Raw genomic sequence first — 22,227 nt, forward strand, 5'->3', positions numbered from 1 at the left:
TTTTTAAAATTTATTTCTATCCCTTTTCTTCCCCCCCGTTGTCTGCTCTCTCTGTCCATTTGCTCTGTGTTTTTCTGTGTCCGCTTTTATTCTTGTCAGCAGCTCCAGGAATCTGTGTCTCTTTTTGTTGTTGCATCATCTTGCTGCGTCAGCTCTCCGTCTGTGCGGTGCCACTCATGGGCAGTCTGTACTTTTTTTTTGCGCTGGGCCGCTCTCCTTATGGGGCAAACTCCTTGCACGTGGAGCTCCCCTACGCGGGGACACCCCTGCATGGCATGGCACTCCTTGTGTGCATCAGCAGTGTGCATGGGCCAGCTCATCGCACGGGTCAGGAGGCCTGGGGTTTGAACCTTGGACCTCCCATGTGGTAGGCAGATGCTCTATCTGTTGAGCCAAATCTCCTTCCCAAGATATATTTTCTTAACTTCTCTGTGTTGAGTTTTCTCATTTATCAAACTGGAGATAATAGAATCTACCTTATATGATCATTGAAAACTAAATGATATGATGTATGTGTAGTATCTACACACAAAACATTCAGTAAATTTTAGCTACAATTATTTGACAAGTATAAATCACTAGAAATAAAAGAGAAGCTACTGGAAGTTGGTTGAGGAAAATAAAGCAAATGTAAAGCAGGAGTCATTGGGGAAGTAACTGGACATGAGAGTGCCAAAAAGGTTTTAAAAACAACTTATAAAAATTTAGGAACTGTCCTTTGTAATGAAAACTGCATTTCTGTTTTATTGCCTGAACTATTTCTCTCTTTATTTGAGGTTCTTAATGATATAGCATAGTTTTGAAGCATAGTGCTTATGCCTATGGATTCTGGAGTCAGGACAGCTGTGTGACCTTGGGACTGCCATTTAACTTTCGTGTCTTGGGTTCCTCATCTGTAAATAAAGTGATAATATGACTGACTTGGTCTGTATGATGTGAGGATTGTCTGTTACTGTATAAATATTATAAATCTCTTTTTAAAGTGCCACTTAGTGATTAGCAAATTCTCTTTGAATCAAGACACCTAGTAAGGATAGCCTGAGGGTTGGGGAGTTAGAAGGAATTGCTAACAATTTGTTTTGCTTCCTAACTGCCAGGCACTGCTCTAAGTGCTTTGCAAATATTAATTTGTTTAATCTTCATAACAACCCTGAGAGTTAGGTATCATTATTGTTCACAAGGTTACCAGTGGCAGAGCTAGGGACATTATGAAGAGGAGGAGGAAGAGGCCAACATAGCAGTAACTCTATGTCTGTTGGGTTTCTTTCAAGAGGCTCAAGAGGCTTGAAGCTGGCTAGAGAGGTACAGGGAGCCTCTTTGGTCCCATGTGACTCCTAGTTTTGTCAAATAACATTTGCAGGAAATATATACTTGTAATGATTTCCATCCCTTTTTTTTTTATGTTGGAATTATGACTTTGGTTCTAATTGTACCCTTATTGGGAATATAGGGCAACATTACAGTTTAGGATCATTAAATAATAAACTTGGTGAGTGCTGACAACAAACCTGGCCTGAATTCTGGGAATAAGTGGTTTTCCAGTTCAGGGAGTAGGAGAGTGAACATATGCAGGATCTTCTCCCAGGGAGTGGGAAGCATATTACTCAAGAGAGCCACCAAAGACTTGTGGCTCCTAATGGTTGGAAAGAGTGCCAGTCCTTGTAAACCATCATTGATTTTCACAGCAAATCACAACATCCAATTTTTCAAACTAATTGCATGTAGAAGAGAGAGTAAGTCCAGACTGACTTATAAATTGATTTGGATGACTACTGAAGTTTCCTCCGTTGACGACTTGGCAGACTCTTCAGAGTGACTGTTGGAACAAGGAGTCTTTCTTGTGACCCCAGTTATTATATAGTATGTAGAGGCTGGTAAGTGTTAGTCCTGCCAGACCACCATGCTACCCCTAAAGACCACCTGTGCAACATGCCTGGCATGGTACCAGGTGCTACTGTTTTGAGGTCATCTTCTGTACCTCATGTCTTCCCCATGATGACACAAAATGCACTATAGAACAAGGCCAGAGAACCCAGAGTATTAGCCCAAAGTATCCCATGCCTGGTCACCATATTTAAAATCTGGGGAAAAAAAAAATCTTTACAGTGTTTGCATTTGACCAGGCCCTGGTTTGGATTTCCTTCAATCCTAGTCATAGACAGATCATTGCCTCCAGTTACAGCCCCTGTTCTGCAATATCTAGCAGTGGTAAAGATGGCGAGTTCAAGTCTGCCCTGGGTTTTATTAGCACCAGTAGGTAAATTCCATTTAGGTTTTCATATTTACTCCACTGAAACTGTCCTTTGAAAGTCAGTAATGGGAAGCGGATGTGGCTCAAATGATAGAGCTTCCACCTACCATATGGCAGGACCTGGGTTCGATCCCTGGGGACTCCTGGTCAAAAAAGAAAAAGAGAAAGTGTGCCAGTGTGGCAAACCAGTGCCTTTGCGAGTCCCGTGTGGTGAGCCAGTGCCCTGCACAAGTGAGTCACACAGCAAGATGATGACGCATCAAAAGAGAGACAAGAGGAGAGGCACGGTGAAGCACAGCAGGAACCAGGAACTGAGGTGGCGCAATTGACAGGGAACCCCTCTCCCCATAGAGGTATCCAGGATAGAATCCCTGTGAATCCTAGAGGAGAAAAAATGAGAAGACAACACAGGCAGCAAAAACAGTAGGGCAGAAGGAGGGGAAGAGGAGGGAAATAAATAAATAAATCTTAAAATAAAAAGAAAAGAAAGTCAATAGCAACTTCTACCTAAATCCATTATCTCCCATCTCCTCCGACCTCTCAGCATTTGGCAGATTTAACCATTTCATCCTCTTAGGGGTACTCTCTTCATTTAAAGAACTGTACACTACATTTCGTTTATATCTCCAACCCTGCCCCATCCAGATGTTTATTCAGTATACTTACTTAAATGTCTTGTTGGATTCCAAAATAGAACATAAGATTCTGTACTCTTCCCCTGGTCTGCTTTAGCAAACTCTTCTACAGTGTTCTGCATCTCAGATGGCCTCACTGTTTATCCAGGTGCAGAGGCCAGAAACCTGGGAATACTGTTTATTCTCTCTCTGTTACATTCTTATCCAATCTGTTGGCAAATCCTAAGGGCTCTGCTTCAAACCTTATCTCAAATCTATCCACCTTCTTCATTTCTTAGTTCAAGCCACCCACCATTACCTCTCTGAGACTATCTCAATAGCCTCCACTGGTCTCCCCTATTCCTCTCTTGACTCTTTGTAAGTCGATCTCCATATAACAAACTGATTTAAAAATAAATAAATCAGATCAAATAACTCCTGTTTAAAATGTAAATTATTTAAAAAATTGAAAGATTTCCTGTTAAACCTAGAATAACATTCAGAGCTTGTACCTTCCATTGCCTTTTTAGCCCTACCTTGTCCAACCTTGCCTACATCTCCCTGGCTTACTCTATTTAAGCTACTTGGATCTTTCAACTCCTTGAATATGCTAAACTTCCCTCTTGCCTTGGGAAATTTGTACTTATCCTACTTGCTATGATCTTATACCAGATTTCCTCTCCTGCAGTAGACTCTCAGCAAATGTGGTTTGAATATGAATTTCAATTAGTTAGTTGGAGTTCATTAGCTTTGACTTAACTTGCAGTGTATATGTAAATTCAGAGATTGTGATATAAAACCTCTGGTTCCTTCCTTCCCAGAAATTGTGAGAGGTCCTTGTGGCAGCAGAAGTCAAAAAGGGGAGAGGAAATCAAAGTTTTTTTACGACTTACTGTAGTTTACAGACTAATGGAGGAGCCAAACAAACATAAACAAGTAGCATAATTTCAGATAGAAGGCTGTGGGGAAACATACTCTAGATTAGGTGGCCAGTGTGAATTCTCATTGGAGCTGAGACCTGAAGACTGGGTCATGCCAAAAGTCAGGGCAAGAAGCAGAGGGAACGAGTGTCAAGGTCCTGGGATATGAGTCAGCTTGATGTTTTCTAGGAGCACGTAGGCAACAGAGGCTGTAATCAAGTTATCAAAGGCGAGAGTCGAAAGAGATAAAATGGGAGAAGTGTGCAGAGATTTTGAGCCCATGGTGTAGGAAATTTGTATGGGGGGAGGGACTATTGATGGACTTAGAGTACGAGAGTGATTTGGTTCACATTTAAAAAGATCTATATTTTTAAAAAAATTTTGCCTGAGATTCGGAAAGTGGATTGTAGGGGACGAGAATGGAAGTTGGAGACCAGGAAAGAGGCTGTTGTAGGTTTTTGTTTTTGTTTTTGTTTTTAGGTCATAGGACGAGGGATTGAACCCAGGACCTCATATGCAGGAGGCCAGTGCTCAACCACTGAGCCACAGTGTCTCCCCTGAGTTGACTCCTTTGTCATTTTTGCTTGTTGTTTTTGTTCATTGTTTTTTGCTTGTTGTTTTGCTCATTGTTTTCTTTCGAAGGCAGTGGGAACTGAACCCAGGACCTCCCATGTGTGAGGTGGGTGCTCAAATTCTTGAGCCATATCCGTTCCCCTGTTGTAATTTTGTAGGTTAGAAGTGACCGGTGGCTGTACAAGTGGAGAGAAGTAGATGGTCAATACTGCTGAGAATGTATTTGTACATAATTTTTGTGCCCACTGGAGTTATTTCTGTAGGATTGATTCCTAGAAAGGGACTTGCTACATCAGAGGGTATGAGTAATAATAGCTAACATTCATTAAGTACTGACTGTGCCAATTACTGCTTTAAGCGCTTTTCATGCAGTCAAGCCATAAATCATCTGTAGTCTCAGGGACCCTTGCAAAGTTGAGGATTAAAAACATAAACTTGATGGTGGGTGGCAGTTGAATTAAAAAAACTAGTGTGGTCAGAGTCTATAGAACCAAAGAAGAGTGTAGAGATCATGGAGAAGGCCGCATGACTAGATGTGATTTATTGTCAGAGGCATTTATATGTAGCACTTACTGTGGAGTTCAGAGAAGGGAGTGTTCACTTGATAACCATGAGAAGAAAGGACTTCTTGAGGAAGCTTTGAAATATGGGGGAAAGGCTTAACTAGGCATTGAGAGAAAGAGAACACATTCTAGGTATGCAGAGTGTTGTGATTTAAAGTCTGAAGGGGAAAACTGGAGGTATGTTTGGGGGTAGGTAGACTAATCTAGTAATAATGGGAGATAAGGCTGATAGAGTAGGACAGAACCAATACTAGATGGCTTTAAATGCCAGCTGTAGGTTGTTTTCTCTGCCATATTTTTTTTGAAACTCAGAATCAAATCGTTAGAGTTCTTTTATAATTAAGGCAATGGGGTTTGAAGAGACGTTCAATAAATTCAGGTAACATTTATTGAACATCTGTTACATGCTAGGTATTAGGCTAGTTCGTTTTTTTTTCACTCTGGTTGCATCATCATCTTTTTTTCACTGCGCTGCTTCACGGCGTGGGGACTTGTGCCTCTCTGTGCAGGTGTGGGATGCCTTTTTTCTTTTTTTTTACTAGGCGGTCCCAAGCATTGAACCGAGGTCCTCATATGGTAAACAAGGACTCAGTTGCTTGAGCCACGGCTGCTTCCAACGCTAGATTTTTTTTTTTGTCTTTATTTTTTTTAATGTTACATTAAAAAAATGAGGTCGCCATATACTCCCCACCCCACCCCCCAACACTAGATTTTTTTTTTTTTTTTTTTTTTTAAAGATTTATTTATTTATTTAATTTCCCCCCCTCCCCTGGTTGTCTGTTCTTGGTGTCTATTTGCTGCGTCTTGTTTCTTTGTCCGCTTCTGTTGTCGTCAGCGGCACGGGAAGTGTGGGCGGCGCCATTCCTGGGCAGGCTGCTCTTTCTTTTCACGCTGGGCGGCTTTTCCTCACGGGCGCACTCCTTGCGCATGGGGCTCCCCCACGCGGGGGACACCCTTGCGTGGCACGGCACTCCTTGCGCGCATCAGCGCTGCTCATGGCCAGCTCCACACGGGTTAAGGAGGCCCGGGGTTTGAACCGCGGACCTCCCATATGGTAGACGGACGCCCTAACCACTGGGCCAAAGTCCGTTTCCCAACACTAGATGTTTTTGCATGCACATTTTACCAGGTTCCTGAGGACATTAAATTACATGAAATCAGAATTATTACCCTGAAATTTGGAGAGATGGTACATCTTGCCCAGGCCCCCTAGTTAGAAAGTGGCAGAACCAGGATTCAAACCCACATCTTCAAACTCAAAGGGCATTAGTGATCAGCAGTGCCCATTGGTAAAGGAACACCAAGGAATACTGGACCTGAGAAAAAGATTCCTAGGGGGAGTAGGGCCAGGCCAGCTTTATCAGCAAGGTAATCGAGGAGCCAGACAGTAAAGGACCCAGTCACTCAGACTGAAAGGGGACCTGCAACCTGGCATTTCAGGTATGACCATGCTAGAGCCCACGTGAAGGGAGGGCTTATAGATAGTACAGCAGAAGAAGGTACAGGTGAATACAAGGGTGCTCAGCCTTTTGCATGTCAGAGGGTTGATATATACTGTATACTGTTTATTGGAAGCATTACTTATTATATTTGCTTATTCTCAAGGAATAGAAGGTCTCTGGAAGGTCGGATACCTTCCTACTACCCACTTACCAGGGGTATACTGTTATAAATCTATGACGAGACCTGCTCATCAGTAGCAGCTTTTGTTAATTTGCCTCAGTTGTGTTTGTAAGTCCTCTCCCCATGTCTTTTCCACTCTAGTGTGGTGGAATTGTTCAAGTGCTCAGCGTTCATGCCTGCTGCTCTGTGGTTGGCAGTGGAAGGACCCTATAGGAATATAAAAGAAAGAATGGAGTAACTGAGACCCAGATATATGCCTTTGATGGAAATATTGTTAATAAGCCCCTTCCACCCCTATTTTACCCTTTGTTGGTAGCAGGAAGGAAATCTGAAATCTGCTCGCATTGAGAATTAGTGCAGGCGGTGGACTTGGCTCAGTGGTTAGGGCGTCCATCTACCACATGGGAGGTCCACGGTTCATACCCCAGGCTTTCTTGACCCATGTGGAGCTGGCCCATGTGCAGTACTGATGCTCGCAAGGAGTGCCCTGCCACACAGGGGTGTCCCCGTGTAGGGGAGCCCCACACGCAAGGATTGTGCCCTGTAAGGAGAGCTGCCCAGCGTGAAAGAAAGTGCAGCCTGCCTAAGAATGGCACCATACACACAGAGAAATGACACAAGATGACGCAGGAAAAAGAAACACAGATTCCTGTGCCGCTAACAACAACAGAAGCAGACAAAAAAGAAGATGCAGCAAATAGACACAGAGAACAGACAACTGGGGAGGGGGAAGGGGAGAGAAATAAATAAATAAATCTTTAAAAAAGAAAAAAGAAAAAAGAGAGAGAATTAGTGCAGTACCCCATTTTATCAGCCACCGTTCTCATTTAAGACTCCTAATTTTACTATATGCTTTGCCTGTAGTTATTAGAACCATTTTTGGAAGAGTTCTACATGTTTTCCCTAATACTGATAGTTGGAGAAGATCAACTCATTGCATAGGTTAGTAGCAAATTCATTGGGCAGCAGAACTTGAACTTATGTGTGACTAGTTATAGTATTTATTAATCCTTTTCAGTGTGAATATTTGCTCAGAAATATTAATGGGTTTGATTATAGGGTGCTGCTCCAGACCCTGATGGAGTAATTTCATAATATATGCTGCAAGCTCCCTATTCCCTCTTTTTTTTTTTATTAAAAAAAATTAGAGAAGTTGTAGGTTTACAGAAAAACTGTAGAAAATAACAGCATTTCCATATAGCACTCCCCTTTCATTATTAACACTTTGCATTGGTATGGTACATTTGTTACAAATAATTAAAGAATACTATAATTGTACTATTACCTGTAGTCCATCATTTACAGTAGAGTTTGCTGTGTTGTACAGTTCTCTGATTTCCTTTTTAATTTTTATTCTAGTAACATGACCTAAAATTTTGCCTTTTAACCACATTCACATATATGTCAGTGCTGTTAACTATGCTCACAATGTTGTGCTACCACCACCACCATCCATTTCAAAGTTTATATTTAACCCAAACAGAAATTTTAATACTGGAGTTTTGATGCTGGAGTCTTGAGCTGGAGCCCTGGGAAGTAAGCACACAGAGGAGCTTGGTTGTGAGGAAAGAGAAGCAAGCCCTGGGAAGAGAGGAACCCTGATCCTGGAGAGGAGCAAGTCCCAGGAAGAGAGGAACTCTGAGCCCAGAGAGAAGCAAGTCCTGGGAAGAGAGGAACCCAGGAAGCCAGAACCCTGGCAAGCATCGGCAGTCATCTTGCTCTAACATGTGGCAAAAGATTTTGGTGAGGAAAGTAGCTTACGCTTTATGGCCTGGTAACAGTAAGCTTCTACCCCAAGTAAATGCCCTTTATAAAAACCAACCGATTTCTGATATTTTGCATCAGCACCCCTTTGGCTAAGTAATACAGAATTTGGTACTGAGGTGTAGGGAAGTGCTTTTGAAATTACCAAAATGCTGGAATGGTTTTATAAACGGGTAAAGGGTATTTTTTGGAGGAATTGTGAAATGTTTGATGGAAAAGGCTTAGATTACTTTGAAGAGACTGTTGATAGCAATATGAACACTAAAGAGACTGTTTATGATGGCTTAGAAGTAAATGATGAAACTATTATTGGAAACTGAAGGAAAAGTGATCGATGTTTTAAAGTTGCAGAGAACTTTGCAAGCTTAACTGATGTTTTATGGAAGACAGAATTTGTAAACAGCGAGCCTGGGCATTTAACTGAAGAACTTTCTAAAGTAAACCCAGAGAATGTGACTTGGCTTCTGCTTGCAGCTTCTAACAAAATGCTAGATGAGAGAAATACACTGAGGGTTGAACTGTTGGGCACAAAGAAAACAGAAACTGATTCTGGAAATTCTAAGCCTGTGGAAATCAAGCTCCCAAATGATAGTGCCCCATTTAAGAACTTGACTAAACTTGGAACTTGTAAATCAGGATTGAAGATGCAGGCAGTTATCTCTGAAAGACTTGTGTGGAAGGTCTTACTGTCTGATGGCTTGGATCCCTGCTTCTTGCATGCTAAACCAACAAGCTTTTTGAGAGAGCTGAATGAAAAAAAACACTGTCAGCTTGGACTAAAAGGAACATGGAAAGGAGAGACTGAAGGAGAAACAGCTTTAAGAGGACAACTATGGAAGCTGAGATTGGGAATGACGACATCGCCTTGGGCCAAGAGAGGAGCCCCACCCATGTGTACGGAGAGGGTGAGTTTGCCCCAGCAGTTGGAGAGTAGATGTTCCTACCCAATGTTTGGGGAGAGTTTTGCTGCCCCAGGGTACGGAGAGGATGGAGCACATTCCTCAAGGATTAGGCCAGTTAAGGTCAGCACCTCACAGATCTGAGAAGGGTGTGCCTGTCCCCTATGGATTAGGGAAGGCCAGGTGGTCAACTCATTGTTCTGAGGGGGTTGAGCCTGGATTCCAAAAGTTAGTGAGGATGTTGCCTTCACCTCACTGTACTACTAGCGGGACTAAGTCTCTCCAAAGATTAGGTAAGGTGTGGCCATCACCCCAGTGCTCTCAGAGGGTGAGGTCTAGAGCTTGGTGGACACCAGATACTTGATGAGGATGGAACCAAGAAAATGGCCATTGGGCAAACCTGTGGAAAGGTTGGATCCTAATGAGGCACCAAGAAGAAGAAATCATCTTAAGAATAACTGTCAGACTTTGAAATCAAATGGAGGATGCCCTGCAGGTTTACTGAACTGTTCTGGACCCATAACTCATGTTTCCTCTCCCGATTTTTCCTTATTGTAATGAAAATGTTTATCCTTTGTCCTTTTGTGTATGGGAAGCAGATAAATTGTTTTCTAAGTTTCAGAGGTCTATAACAGAACTTTGCCCCAAGACAAACTGTATTTCTTTAAACTGATTGTGATGTGATTCTATACTTAGCATTGCTACTGACTTAAGGGATTTTTAAAAAATATTGTAATGTCTTTTTGGAATTCAGAGGGTGGGCTATAGTAGTTTGATATGGTTCATTAATTCCAAAAACAGATACTGGATTATGTTTGTAAACTGGTCTGTATGTGGGCATGATTAAATTATGATTAGGGCTTTGATTGGGCCACATCAGTAGGCTGTTCAATCCCTGCCCATTGGTGGGTGGGGACTCACAGATAAAAGACATGACAAAGGACAGAGGTAGAGTTTTGATGCTGGAGTCTTGAACTGGAGCCCTGGGAAGTTAGCACACAGAGGAGCTTGGTTTTGAGGAAAGAGAAGCAAGCCCTGGGAAGAGTGGTACCCAGGAAGCCAGAACCCTGGCAGACAACAGCTGCCATCTTGCTCTAACATGTGACAACAGACTTTGGTGAGGGAAGTAACTTATGCTTTATGACCTGGCAACTGTAAGCTTTATTCCCAAATAAATACCCTTTATACAAACCAACTGATTACTAGTACTAGTATTTTGCATCAACACCCCTTTGGCTGACTAATACAGTATCTGAATGTGGAAAAAGGGGAAATTTTAGGTTGTATTTATGGTACTAGAATAAAATTTGTTAATGTCTATGGAACTACACTACACAGTGAACTTTAATTAAGTCATGGTTTTTCTTCTGGATTAGAGAAAATGTTTAAAAATTTACTGAGGCTAAAACTGCACAAATCTGTGAGGAAAGTGAGAGCCAATGAGTACACTTTGGATGAACTTTACCAGGCATGGGACTATATAACACAGTGAACAATGTGGTGGAAGATAGAATGTGGTTAACAGTACAAATGTAAGAGTGTTCTCTCAAAAATGATAACAAATATACAATTCTAATAATGGTGTTAGTAATAGGGAGTGTTTGGAAAAATACAAAAACTAAATGTAAGCTACGGACCATAGTTAGTGCTAATAGTCTGATAATGTTCTCTCATAATCTCTTACAAATGTTCCACAACAATGTAAGGTGTTAGTGGAGAAGTGATACATAGGAATCTGCTCATTATGCTTGTTTTGTAAGCTTACAACTTTTCTAAAAATATATGTATTAAGTTAAACCATGGTCATCAGTTAATAGTACAGTTATAAAAATTTGCTTTTATCGCTTGTAACAAATGAACCACACCAATGCAAGGTGTTAATATTATAAAAGGATGGAATATGGGAATCCTGTATTTTATGCATGATTCTTCTGTAAATACCAAATTCTCTAATTTAAAAAAAAAAAAAAGGAATTCTGTACAATTTAAGCATCAACTCCCCATTCCTTACCCTAAACCAGGCCCTGGTAACCTGTATTCTAGATTCTAACTCTGTGAGTTTGCTTATTCTAACTATTCTATTTTCCTCTGAAAACCTGAAACATGATTGGTTCAAGGGATTTCAGATTAGGTATTGTGGACCTGTACTTCCTCTCTGTGCCCTCGGGGTTAAGTCCTGACTTCTTGGGATAGCCCAGCCTCTGATCACTGGTTTTTGGCCTCATGTTCCTCTTTTTTTGCTGTGTCATCTTGTTGCACCAGCTCTCTGTGCCGTCCAGCTCTCCATGCAGGCCAGCTCGCTTTCATCAGGCGGCCCTGGGAACTGAACGCAGGACCCTCCATATGGTAGACAGGAGCCCAATCACTTGAACTACATCTGCTTCCCTCTGTTGGCTTTTATAAAGAGTATTTATTTGGGGTAGAAGCTTGCAGTTACCAGGCCCTAAAGGGTCCAACTCAAGGTACCATAAGAGGTACTTTCTCACTCAAAGTCTGTTGCCACATGTTGACACAAGATGGCAGACGATGTCTGCGAGGCTTCAGCCTTCCTCCTTCCTCTTAAGGCTCCATGGTCCCAGCTTCTTCTGATCTCAGGTGTAGGCTGGCATAAGGCTTGTCTCTCTCTTTGGGGCTTGTTTCTTTCTAGACTCAGCTGCTCTGTTCTCTTCACAAGGCCAGCTCTAAACTATCAGGCTCATCTCTCTTCCCAGGGCCTCTGCCTTGTCTAATGGAGCCTTCTGTCTTTGCTCATGTATCTGCTTCTCTGTGTCTGCTTCCATGTGAGAGTCTGTTTTATCAGCCCAAGGGGTCTGGGACTCAGTGCTGAATTGCACTCTAATAATGTGGCTGAATCAAAGTCCTAATTTTAACATAATTTAATCAGATGGCTCAGCTGAATCTAATACGATCAAAGTGTATCACACCCAGGGAAACAGACCAGTTTACAAACATAATCTATATTTCTTTTTGGAATTCATAAATAGTATCAAACTGCTACACACCTCGTTACCATGACTTTCTATCCTGCTTGAATGAAACCGTAATCTTTATTGTGGTCTGTGAGGGCCTTCAGGATGTGGCTTCAGCCTTGTTTTCTACCATTCTTCCCTTTGCTCACTGCACTTCAGCCTTTTTGTCCTTCTTCCTTTCTCTGGAATATGCAAAACCCTCCTCTGCTTCAAGGCTTTGGTATTTGCTCTTTTCTCTAAACAGTATGTTCTTCTCTCAAATATTCATATGTTCATCCTTCATTTCAGGTTGATCTTTACTCACGTATCGCCCCCTCAGAAAGGACTTCATGATCACGCTATCTAAAATAGCATCCTCCATCATCCTTTTTTGGGGTGTGTGTGTGTGTATATAGTTGTATTCATAAAGATGTTTGCTAACCAGAAGCTATACAAAATCTATGAGACATTAATGGCAAATCCAAATACAAGTGAAGATGTTACCCTGAATTCACGTTCCATTGAGTGTCAAAAACCATCAGTCTTTTAGCCCTTGTACATTATTCTTTATCCACATTCTCTGCATCTCTGATTAGATCCCTGGATTTTATTTCATTTTTTGTGTGACATTCTCCATAGTTATAGGTCATTGGCTGCTGCTTTGGGGGTTGTATATTGTTCTGGGTGTCCATTGTTACTCCCTGCACAGCACAGAAAAACCCCTCTTCTCTCTATCATTCTTGATCCTTACCCTACTTGATAGTCATTACTTCTTTTTTTTCTTTTTCTTGTGAAAAAATGCATTTTATTTAAAAATATATTGTTACATACACATAAAATTTATATATGTAACCTCCCCATGTTAATTAGTATATCTCTGCATTATAACTTTAATGGTTATTATTACCCCGATTTATAGATTCCACACATTCTTTTCTTTTCATTTTTTTACATTTAGCTTTTTTATATATAATTTATTGCTGTTACCAACATAAACTGTGTTCATCACTTTTTTTTTTTTAAGGAGACACCAGGGCTTTAACCTGGGACCTCATACATGTGAAGCGCATGCTCAACCACTGAGTACACCTGCTCCACATTCATCATTTCTCTGTTGATTTGTCTCCTTCACTAAATGTAAGCCCTGGGAGGGCAGGGACTATGTCTTATTCACTGCTGTATTTCCATATCTTGTAAGTTGCCTGGCATAGTAGGTGCACAATAAATAGATTTTAAATGAATTGTTCTGTGCAGGATGAATTGGAACCTGTCTCTTTCCCAGATTTGAGACTGTGATGCTTCAGTGCCTTTAGCGAAAACCAAAATTATTTGCCTGTAATTTTTGTGTCACTTTGTTCTCGGTGAGCTTCCACTGTTGTTTCCTCAGGGTAACAATGTCTGCATTACAGGTTGCGGGCTTCCCGGGTGCTACTTGTCGGCATGAGAGGACTTGGGGCTGAGATTGCCAAGAATCTCATCTTAGCAGGAGTGAAAGGACTGACCATGCTGGATCATGAACAGGTGAGATGCTTAATCACCTCATCACTTCCCTTCTCTGTCTCCCCCTCTTCCATATACCTACTTGCAGATTAGGTGTGTTCCTGCTTGCCCCGTCAGCACTGGAACTCTGGCCTTTGGAGACTGAAAGCACTCATGCAGAGTGTTCCAGCACATCCTTGCTGGATGGCTAGTGGAGACTCATATCACCTTGTTGAACCTGCCTTGGGGTGTAAATAGTATCTCCCTTGAAGGGTGGTTGTGAGGGTTAGAGAAATGGTTTTCCACTAACAACAACAGAAGTGGACAAAGAAGAACACACAGCAAATAGACACAGAGAACAGATGACTGGGGTGAGGGAGAGGTAGGGGAGAGAAATAAAATAAATCTTTAGAAGAAAATAAAGTGAAAATAAGTGTTTCTTTCTCTATGTTCTAATGTCTTCTTGACATTTTAGTTTTATATATGTGTGTATCTATAGGTGTTCTGTCTGCCTGGCTTCTATAGCTATTGATATAGTTTGTCCATTAAAAAATGTTAGGGAGTGGATGTAGCTCTAGCAACTGAGCACCCACTTCCCACATGGGAGGTCCCAGGTTCGGTTTCCAGTGCCTCCTAAAAAAAAAAAAAAGCAGTAAGCAAACAAATGAAAAAACCAACTCAGGGGAGCTGATGTGGCTCAGTGGTTGAGTGCTGGCTTCCCACTTATATATGGGGTTCCGGGTTCAATCCCTGGCCCCTCAAAAATTTTTTTTAACATCTTCCTTTCTGTTTGGAGGGGGGGGTCAATATTTAAAAGCAAATTCCAGATCCTGTCTTTTTTTTTTTTTCCTGGCAAAATACTTCAAAGTTTGTATTGTCATTTTATATGTTTTATTATTTTTTAATATGGAATGCTTCACGAATTTGCATGTTATCCTTGTGCAGGGGACATGCTACTCTTGTATTGTTCCAGTTTTAGTATATGTGCTGTCAAAGTGAGCACAACTTATATGTTATTATTTGTGTCTCTTTAAGCAATGAACAGGAGTCTCATCGCTAGCTAACTAGCATAGTCTGAGGCATAGGCTCTGTGGGAAAAAGTGAACGTAATAAATTTTAAAAGCTTACCTTGTTTTGCGGTTTAAGGAGAAAAATAATACCTGAGATTATTAGTTTTTTTTCCCTTTCTTTATTGTGGTAAAATATATATAATAATATAATGTAAAAATCAGTTGAACCATCTTAAGTGGATGTTCTTTGACATTAAATACATGGACAATACTGAGTAATTTCACCACTATTTTGAGACTATTTTCATCATCCCAAACCAAAACTCATACTCATTTAGCAATAGGCTGTATAATAGTTTTATGGGCCTTTTAAAATTTTTTCTTCAGGTCCCAAATTTCCCTTTCTAACCATTTCCAAGTATGCAGTTCAGTGATACTAATTACATTCACAATGTTGTGCTGCCATCACCACCATCTATTACCAAAACTTTTCTATGATCTCAAACAGAAGTTATACCAGCTAAGTGTTAACTCCCCATTACCCATCCCTACTGCATTACCAGTATTGTAATTTCTTACTTTATGAATTTGCATGTTCTGGTTATTTCATATAAGCTAACCCCTGTTTTTTTACTTGTTTATTTTTTTAAAGATTGAGTGATTTATTTCTCCCCCTTCATCTGCTCTCTGTGTCCATTCACTGTACATTCTTCTGTGTCTGCTTGTTTTCTCCCTTTTTTTTTTTTTTTTCTCTATCTGGTCTCTTCATCATCTTTATTATGCATTGCCTCTCCACGCCAGTCTGGGATGCTTTTTTTTCTTTTTTACTATGAGGTCCCAGGGATTGAACCCGGGTCCTCCCTATGGTAAACAGGATCTCAACTGCTTGAACCACAGCCACTTCCCTGCTTGTCTTCTCTTTAGGTAGCACTGGGAACCAATCCTGGGACCTTCTAGAGTGGGAGAGAGTGCTCAATCTCTTGCACCACCTCACCTCTCTGGTCTGCTGCATCTCTTACCGTCTCTCCTCTGTGTCATTTTTGTTACACCGTCTTGCCACTCCAGCTCTCTGCTGGGCCAGGTTGGTGTGCAAGCCAGCACTCCTGCGCAGGCCAGCACTCCCATGTGGGTCAGCACTGCATGGGCCAGCTCACCGTACAGGCCAGGTCACCACATGCATCAGCTTTTCTTCACCAGGAGACCCCGGGAATCGAGCCCTGGGCCTCCCATATGTTGGAAGGGAGCCCAGTTGTTTGTGCCACATTCACTTCCCCCATTTGTTTTTTAATGGAGCAATTTATAGTTTTACAGTAATACGCAGGAAGTACAGAGTTTACATGCGCTAGTACAGAGTTTACATGCACTCCTCCTTCACACATACAGTTTTCCTATTAACATTTTGCTTTAGTATGGTACCTTTGTTACCATTCATGAAACAATATTCTAATTATGCTGGTAACTTTAGTGCGCTGTATACATTGCTTTATATAATTCTTGGGGTGGGGTGGTGCAGCAGTTTGATATTATTGATGAATTCCAAAAGGAAATACTGAATTATGTTTGTAATCTGATCTTGTACCTGGGCATGACTGAGTTATGATTAGGGCGTTGAGTCCCCATCCGCCAAGGAGTGAGGACTCACAGATAAAAGACATGGCTAAGAACAGAGTTGAGGGTTTCTGTTGTTGGAGTTTTAATGTTGAAGTTTGACACTGAAGACTTAAGCTGGAGCCCCGGGAAGTAAGCTCACAGAGGAAAGAGAAGCCAGCCCCAGGAAGAAAGGATCCTTGAACCCAGAGAAAAGCAAGCCCCAGGAACATAGGAACCCAGGAAGCCTGAACTCTCACAGATGTCGGCAGCCATCTTGCTTTAAATAGACTTTGGTGAGGGAAATAACTTATGCTTTATGGCCTGGTAACTGTAAGCTCCTACCCCAAATAAATACCCTTTATAAAAACCAACCAATTTCTGGTATTTTGCATCAGCACCCCTTTGACTGACTAATACATGTGGGGTGTATGTATGGTAATAAAACCTATTATTTCCTCCTTTTCCCCCCAATATACAATTCAGTGGTATTAATTACTTACTCAAATATGTTCCTCCATTTCCATCAGCCCTTGCCAGAACTTTTCTACCACCCCAAACAGAAATTTCATGCTAATTAAACATTAACTCCTCGTTCCCTTCCCCCTTTGGATCTCTTATTCTGCTTGTTTCATCAGTGAGATCACACAGTATTTGTTCCTATGTGTCTGACTTATTTTACTGAACATGATGTTTCATGGTTCATCCATGTTGTAGCATGTACCAGCGCTTCATTTGTTTCTGTGGCTGGATAGTATCCCATTGTATGGCTCTGTCACATATTGTTTACCCAGTCATCTGTTTGTGGACCCTTTGGTTGCTTCCACCTTTTGGCTATTGTGAAGAAGGCTGCTGTGAACATCAATGTTCAAATGTCTGTTTGAGTCTCTGCTTTCAGTTCCTTTGGATTTATACCTAGGAGTAGGATTGCTGGATCCACATCTAATTTTATACTTAATTTTCTGAGGGATTGCCATACTGTTTTCCTGGAATTATTTTTTAAAAAAAGAAAGAAAAGAAATTCTGCAGTAGAAAGAGAAGTATGAGTTGACTCACTTATCCTAGTAACAAATTATTATTTTTTAAGGTGGTACCAGGGATTGAACCTGCGACCTCATACGTGTGAAACAGGCACTCAACCACTGAGCTGCACCCGGTCTGCACAAGTTAGTATTTGAGTTGAATTAAAAATCTTTCTTAAAAAAAAAATTCCTGCAAGCATGTTGCCAGGGTGGCTACACATTGGCTGCTTTGATTCTTCTACGACAGTGCCCCCTGGAGGCAGGAACACCCATCTAGAGAAAGAATTTGCAGTGTAGAGAGGTTTCCTAAGAGAGGGTAAAGGTGAAACCCAAGGAAGAATAATGCCTAACCAAGGAGCTTCTTGGCAGCCCTTTACATGAAAAATGAGACCAAATGGTGATGCTGACTTCCTTATTTTGTTGGGGGAATCCAACAGTGGTGGAAGATCCCATAAAACCAAGGGTTGTGTGATGTGGCACTGACACTCTATTGCCATGGTAACCTGAGTGCCTCTCATTGTTTGACTGAACAAGCTGACCGTCATCCCATACCTATTCACTTTGAAATTGTGAACTTCTCTGTCTGTTTTTTAAGGCCTGACACATTGGTTCTCAACCCTGACTGCACTTTAAAATATCTGGGGAGTTGTTGAAAAGTAAAAGTTCTCCATGTAAGTAATACCAGAGAGGATTGAGGACCACTGACTTGCTGTAATCTGGTCCCAGTCGATTTTCCTTTCCTATCTGATAAATTTAACAGTTTATGAACATGCTGTGGTTGTTCTCCCCTCTGCAGTTTGTTTGTGTTCCTCCCCTGACTAGGGTCACTCCAGGGAGGCAGTGCTGTAGGTGCACAGGGTTTGGAATCATGTAGGTATGGCTTCAAATCCCAGTTCCTCAAGCCAGGAAAGAGCCTTGACCTCAGAGATTCAATTTGCTCATCTATGAAAGGAGAACAATGCCTACCCATTAGAGCTTTTCATTTAGTTTACATTCAGCAAGTGTCTGAGCTTATGTTGGATACCCTGAAGTATGCTGGATACTGACAATACAAAGAGGTACAAGATTTGGTTCCTGGTTTGTTTTTTTTTTCTTCCTTCTTTCCCAGAAACCAGAATGGTTCCCTGTCTCAGGTTATGGTGGTAGGACCTGAAGGCTTCCTGGAGTTTCTCAAATGAGCTGGATCTTAGAGAACAAGGAAGGTTTGATCAGGTTGGGCAGCTGTGTTTTAAGGCAGGGAACTTTAGCAGCAGCACAAAACAACTTGGTAGACATGGAATATAACAAGCAGTTTGACATTTTTAAGAGTATGAAGTCCAGAGTGGTGGGAAGGGGCAGGCTGAGGTAATGAGATAAAGTAAGGGCTAAGTCATGGTGGACCTGCTAGTAATCCTTGCTGTGTATCAGTTTTTCCTTACCCTTCTAGGTGATGAGGATGCATTGAAGAATTTTAAACAATGGCATGGGGTGACTTGGTTAGCTTTGGGCTTTATGTAGATGACTAATTGCTATATAAACTTTGGTTCAGGGTAGCACAAGGTATAGGGCAGAAAGCCACTTAGAAGACTGTTTTAGTAGTTTAGGTGAGAGGTAAAAAGGTCTGAACTACGGCACGATGACAGAAATGGTAGGAAACACACAGATGTGAGTGAGAAATTCTTAGGTGGTAGAGTTGGTTGTAACTGGATATGGGAGCATAAGGAGAGCAAGAAATGGAAGCAGCAGCTGACCTTTACTGAATGTGCCAAGCAATGTTCTAGAGCTCTAGTTGTGTTAGCTTATTTAATCCTCACAACATTTGAGATGTAGGACCTATTATCATCCCTATTTTACAGGTGAGAAAACTGAGGAAAAAGAAGTGGCCTTGCTCCCCCTTCCCCCAAGGTTCCACCACTAGTAAGTGGTAGGTACATCCAGGACTCACGCAGCCTGACTTCAGAGTCAGTGCTGTTGCTACTGTGCAGCTGTGATCAAAGAAGCATCAAGGGTATGATGAGTTATAGATTGAGTGACTGGGTGGGTAATTGGTGGGCTCATCAGTAGGGATGAAGGTAAAAGGAGTTGAATTTGAAAGGACTGTGGGATAACCAGGAGGAAATATCTGGTGGGCAGTTTAATATAAGACTCAGATCTGTCAGAAGAAATCTGGACCAGAAAGAGTGATTTTGGAAAAACCAGCAGATCTGGTAGAAACTAAAAGAGACATTAAAAATGGTTTCTGCAGCTGTGCAGAGTGGACCCGAGATGGAATCGCAGGAAACAGCCACACCTACAAGGGCCCATGTAGAGACTGGAATGTCCTGTGAGGGAGGATGAGAACCAGGATCTCCTGGGCCAAGGGAGTAGAGGGAGCATTGTAAGGAAGTGTGATCTCTGGATTAATAGTACTAACTTTTATAGAGTGGTTAGTAAGTGGATTGTGTTTAACACTCCACATATTCATTTTGTAGGTGAGGGAAAAACAGAAATAAGTAACTTGTTCAAGGTCACACAGTAAGTATTAGAGCCAAGATCTGAATCAAGGTTTAAATCCAGCCTGAATTATTCCAGGAGCCTTTGCTCTTAACCATTTTTGAGGTATAGTGTCTCAATATGTAGTGAATGAAGCAGGGTAGGATGGATAAAGGATACCCTTAGAGGGTTGAATGGAAGGAAGGCCAGCTCCTTTTCTGGAGCTTTGGAGGAAAGGTGGTAAAGAAGAGTGAATGTGAGGAGATGAGGGAAGGTGACTCCTGTTGAACCCAGTCTTGGTGAAGTTGGTGCAAGTCATATGCAGAGATTAAAAATGAGATGTTTGATGTGTACTTGGTCAAGGTCTTATGGGCAGTATGGATTCTGTAATCATGCTGTTGGCTGTCAGGTGCTTGTATTCTCTCTTTGAGGCTCTGCTCTGATGACATCCATTCTTATGGGTGCAAGCATGCTTTTGTTCCAGCCCTTGCTTATTTTTGCCTGAGTTTTAATAGAGTTGAAGAATTAATTTCAAACATTCTTAATTGTGACTGATTTTTAGCCACTTGTCAAGCTACTTAAATATTTTCCCTGGATGCCTAGGATTGAGCACATGGTAGGTATTTAGTAAATGCTTACAACTGATAATTTTGTTAACAGAAATTTAAGAGAAAAGTGAAAGAATGGACTTTTCTGTTAGAGTGAATTTTCTCTATAAACACAAGAGGGTGCTCTTTAACTGTGAAAGACTGGTAAGAAAAAAAAGTGAAATGTTTTTTAAAGCCTCAGAAGGAAAAGGAATTCGCATTAGGCAGATTCACATTAGATGGTAGGTATTTTAGCAATTCTTTAAATTCTACAGATTTGTTACTTTGAGATGTGGCTTCTGAAAAACTTAATGATTAAAAAAAAAATTCATTCATAGGTATCTCCAGAAGACCCTGGAGCTCAGTTCCTGATCCGTACTGGGTCCGTTGGCCGAAATAGGGCTGAAGCATCTTTGGAGCGAGCCCAGAATCTCAACCCCATGGTTGATGTGAAGGTGGACACTGAGAATATAGAGAAGAAATCCGAGTCGTTTTTCACTCAGTTTGAAGCTGTAAGTCTCATAGACTTAGAGTATAAGACTTGCTATAGGAATAAAACAAAGCATTAACTGCATATATACTAGGTATGCTAGAGCATTAGAGTCTCAAAATCTGAGCTTTTTCCCAAGTAAGCTTGTAAGAGGTTCTTTTCTTTATACTTAGTAATTGCGTGAATGTATTGTTAGGTTGGTCTCAGTCTCTCGAATCTGTTGCAGTTGTTTGTGGCTTGCTGTCTGCTGCCTTCTTCGGGCTGTGTTCCTTAGACCAGGTTTCATCATTGATGTTTTGTCTTCCTTCCAGAGTCTGTGCATACAGCTGTGATACATTTTATTGCAAATGTTCTCTCTCAAAAACTTAACAAGTGGGTGATAAATTTCTGTAGCAGGGACATTTTTGTTAGAAATATCAAATCATAGCTTGTGTTTTGTCTTAAGAAAACACACCTGATCTTGGTCTCTCTGTCCGTCTCTCCTACAGTCACTCGGACCATGTTACCATGGATAAATCAGACAAAATCACTTTAATCATAAGCTAAGTGAGACATAGCCAACCTCATTTGATTTCGCTGCTAGATCTATGCTGAGGTGAAAAGAAAATATTGTTAAATTCAAATTCAGTGCCTGTGACCTTTCAGACATAGTTCTCTGTACCCCGGAAAAGCTTAACAAATGTTTAATAACCGTGAAAATAGTCACAGATGATCTATTTGTTTTTTAAATGAAAGGCCCATTACATGAAGGTTAGAATTTGGGTTGTGTGGTTTGTTTTTCACACTGTTACATTTCATATGTGCATCTATTCAAATATGGACTTGAAATGATGAATCATCTGTACATTTGTTTTTTTATTTTGTTTTGTAATACCTTTTATTTTATAACTCCAGGTAATAGTACACTTTCTATTGGGACACAAGCCTACTTTTTATTGTTTATCCATAGTAACCACATTTGGTCCATTCTAAGAGTCCCTTGAACTTTTAGAAGAGAGGGTTTGTGAAAACTGAAGAGTTTGGCCACTGGTTTCTGTAATTCAGGTGTATGGTGTGAGGATGACGACCATGTTTGGCTGGTCCTTGTTGGTTTTATCATCACTTTTTTTTTTTTTTTTAAAGATTTATTTTTATTTATTTAATTCCCCTCCACTCCCCCGGTTGTCCGCTCTCTGTGTCTATCTGCTGTGCCCCGTTTCCTTGTCCGCCTCTGTTGTCAGTGGCACGGGAAGTGTGGGCGGCGCCACCCCCGGCAGGCTGCTCCCTCCTTCGCGCTGGGCGGCTCTCCCTATGGGTGCACTCCTTGCGCGTGGGGCTCCCCCACGCGGGGGACACCCCCGCGTGGCACGGCACTCCTTGCGCGCATCAGCACCGCGCATGGGCCAGCTCCACACGGTTCAAGGAGGCCGGGGCTCGAACCGCGGACCTCCCACGTGGCAGACGGAC

General features: G+C 41.5%; 1 protein-coding gene, 1 non-coding gene and 1 pseudogene across 6 annotated transcripts in view; 1 reads left to right on the forward strand and 2 right to left on the reverse strand.

Annotated features, from left to right (window-relative positions):
* Positions 1-22,227, forward strand: part of SAE1 (SUMO1 activating enzyme subunit 1) — a 151,029-nt gene that overhangs the window by 49,053 nt on the left and 79,749 nt on the right. For 3 of the 5 annotated variants that reach the window (XR_011646384.1, XM_071209353.1, XM_004477439.4), the window contains exons 2-3: positions 13,565-13,676; positions 20,630-20,803. Coding sequence is in view for 4 of the 5 variants with exons in the window: in XM_004477439.4 (XP_004477496.1) it covers positions 13,565-13,676; positions 20,630-20,803 (286 nt within the window). In the remaining variant the exon portion in view is untranslated. Of the gene's footprint in view, positions 1-13,564; positions 13,677-17,318; positions 17,398-20,629; positions 20,804-22,227 lie in introns of all 5 variants that reach the window. The other 2 variants (XM_071209352.1, XM_071209351.1) reach the window with 1 other exon arrangement.
* LOC139436883 (mitochondrial import inner membrane translocase subunit Tim23 pseudogene) lies at positions 1,808-2,264 on the reverse strand (annotated as a pseudogene).
* LOC111760240 (U6 spliceosomal RNA) lies at positions 14,535-14,637 on the reverse strand. Its single transcript, XR_002793994.1, has one exon. It is a non-coding gene; the product is annotated as a U6 spliceosomal RNA (small nuclear RNA).

This window comes from Dasypus novemcinctus, chromosome 18 (genome assembly GCF_030445035.2).
Source record: "Dasypus novemcinctus isolate mDasNov1 chromosome 18, mDasNov1.1.hap2, whole genome shotgun sequence".
Classification (NCBI taxonomy): Eukaryota; Metazoa; Chordata; class Mammalia; order Cingulata; family Dasypodidae; genus Dasypus; species Dasypus novemcinctus.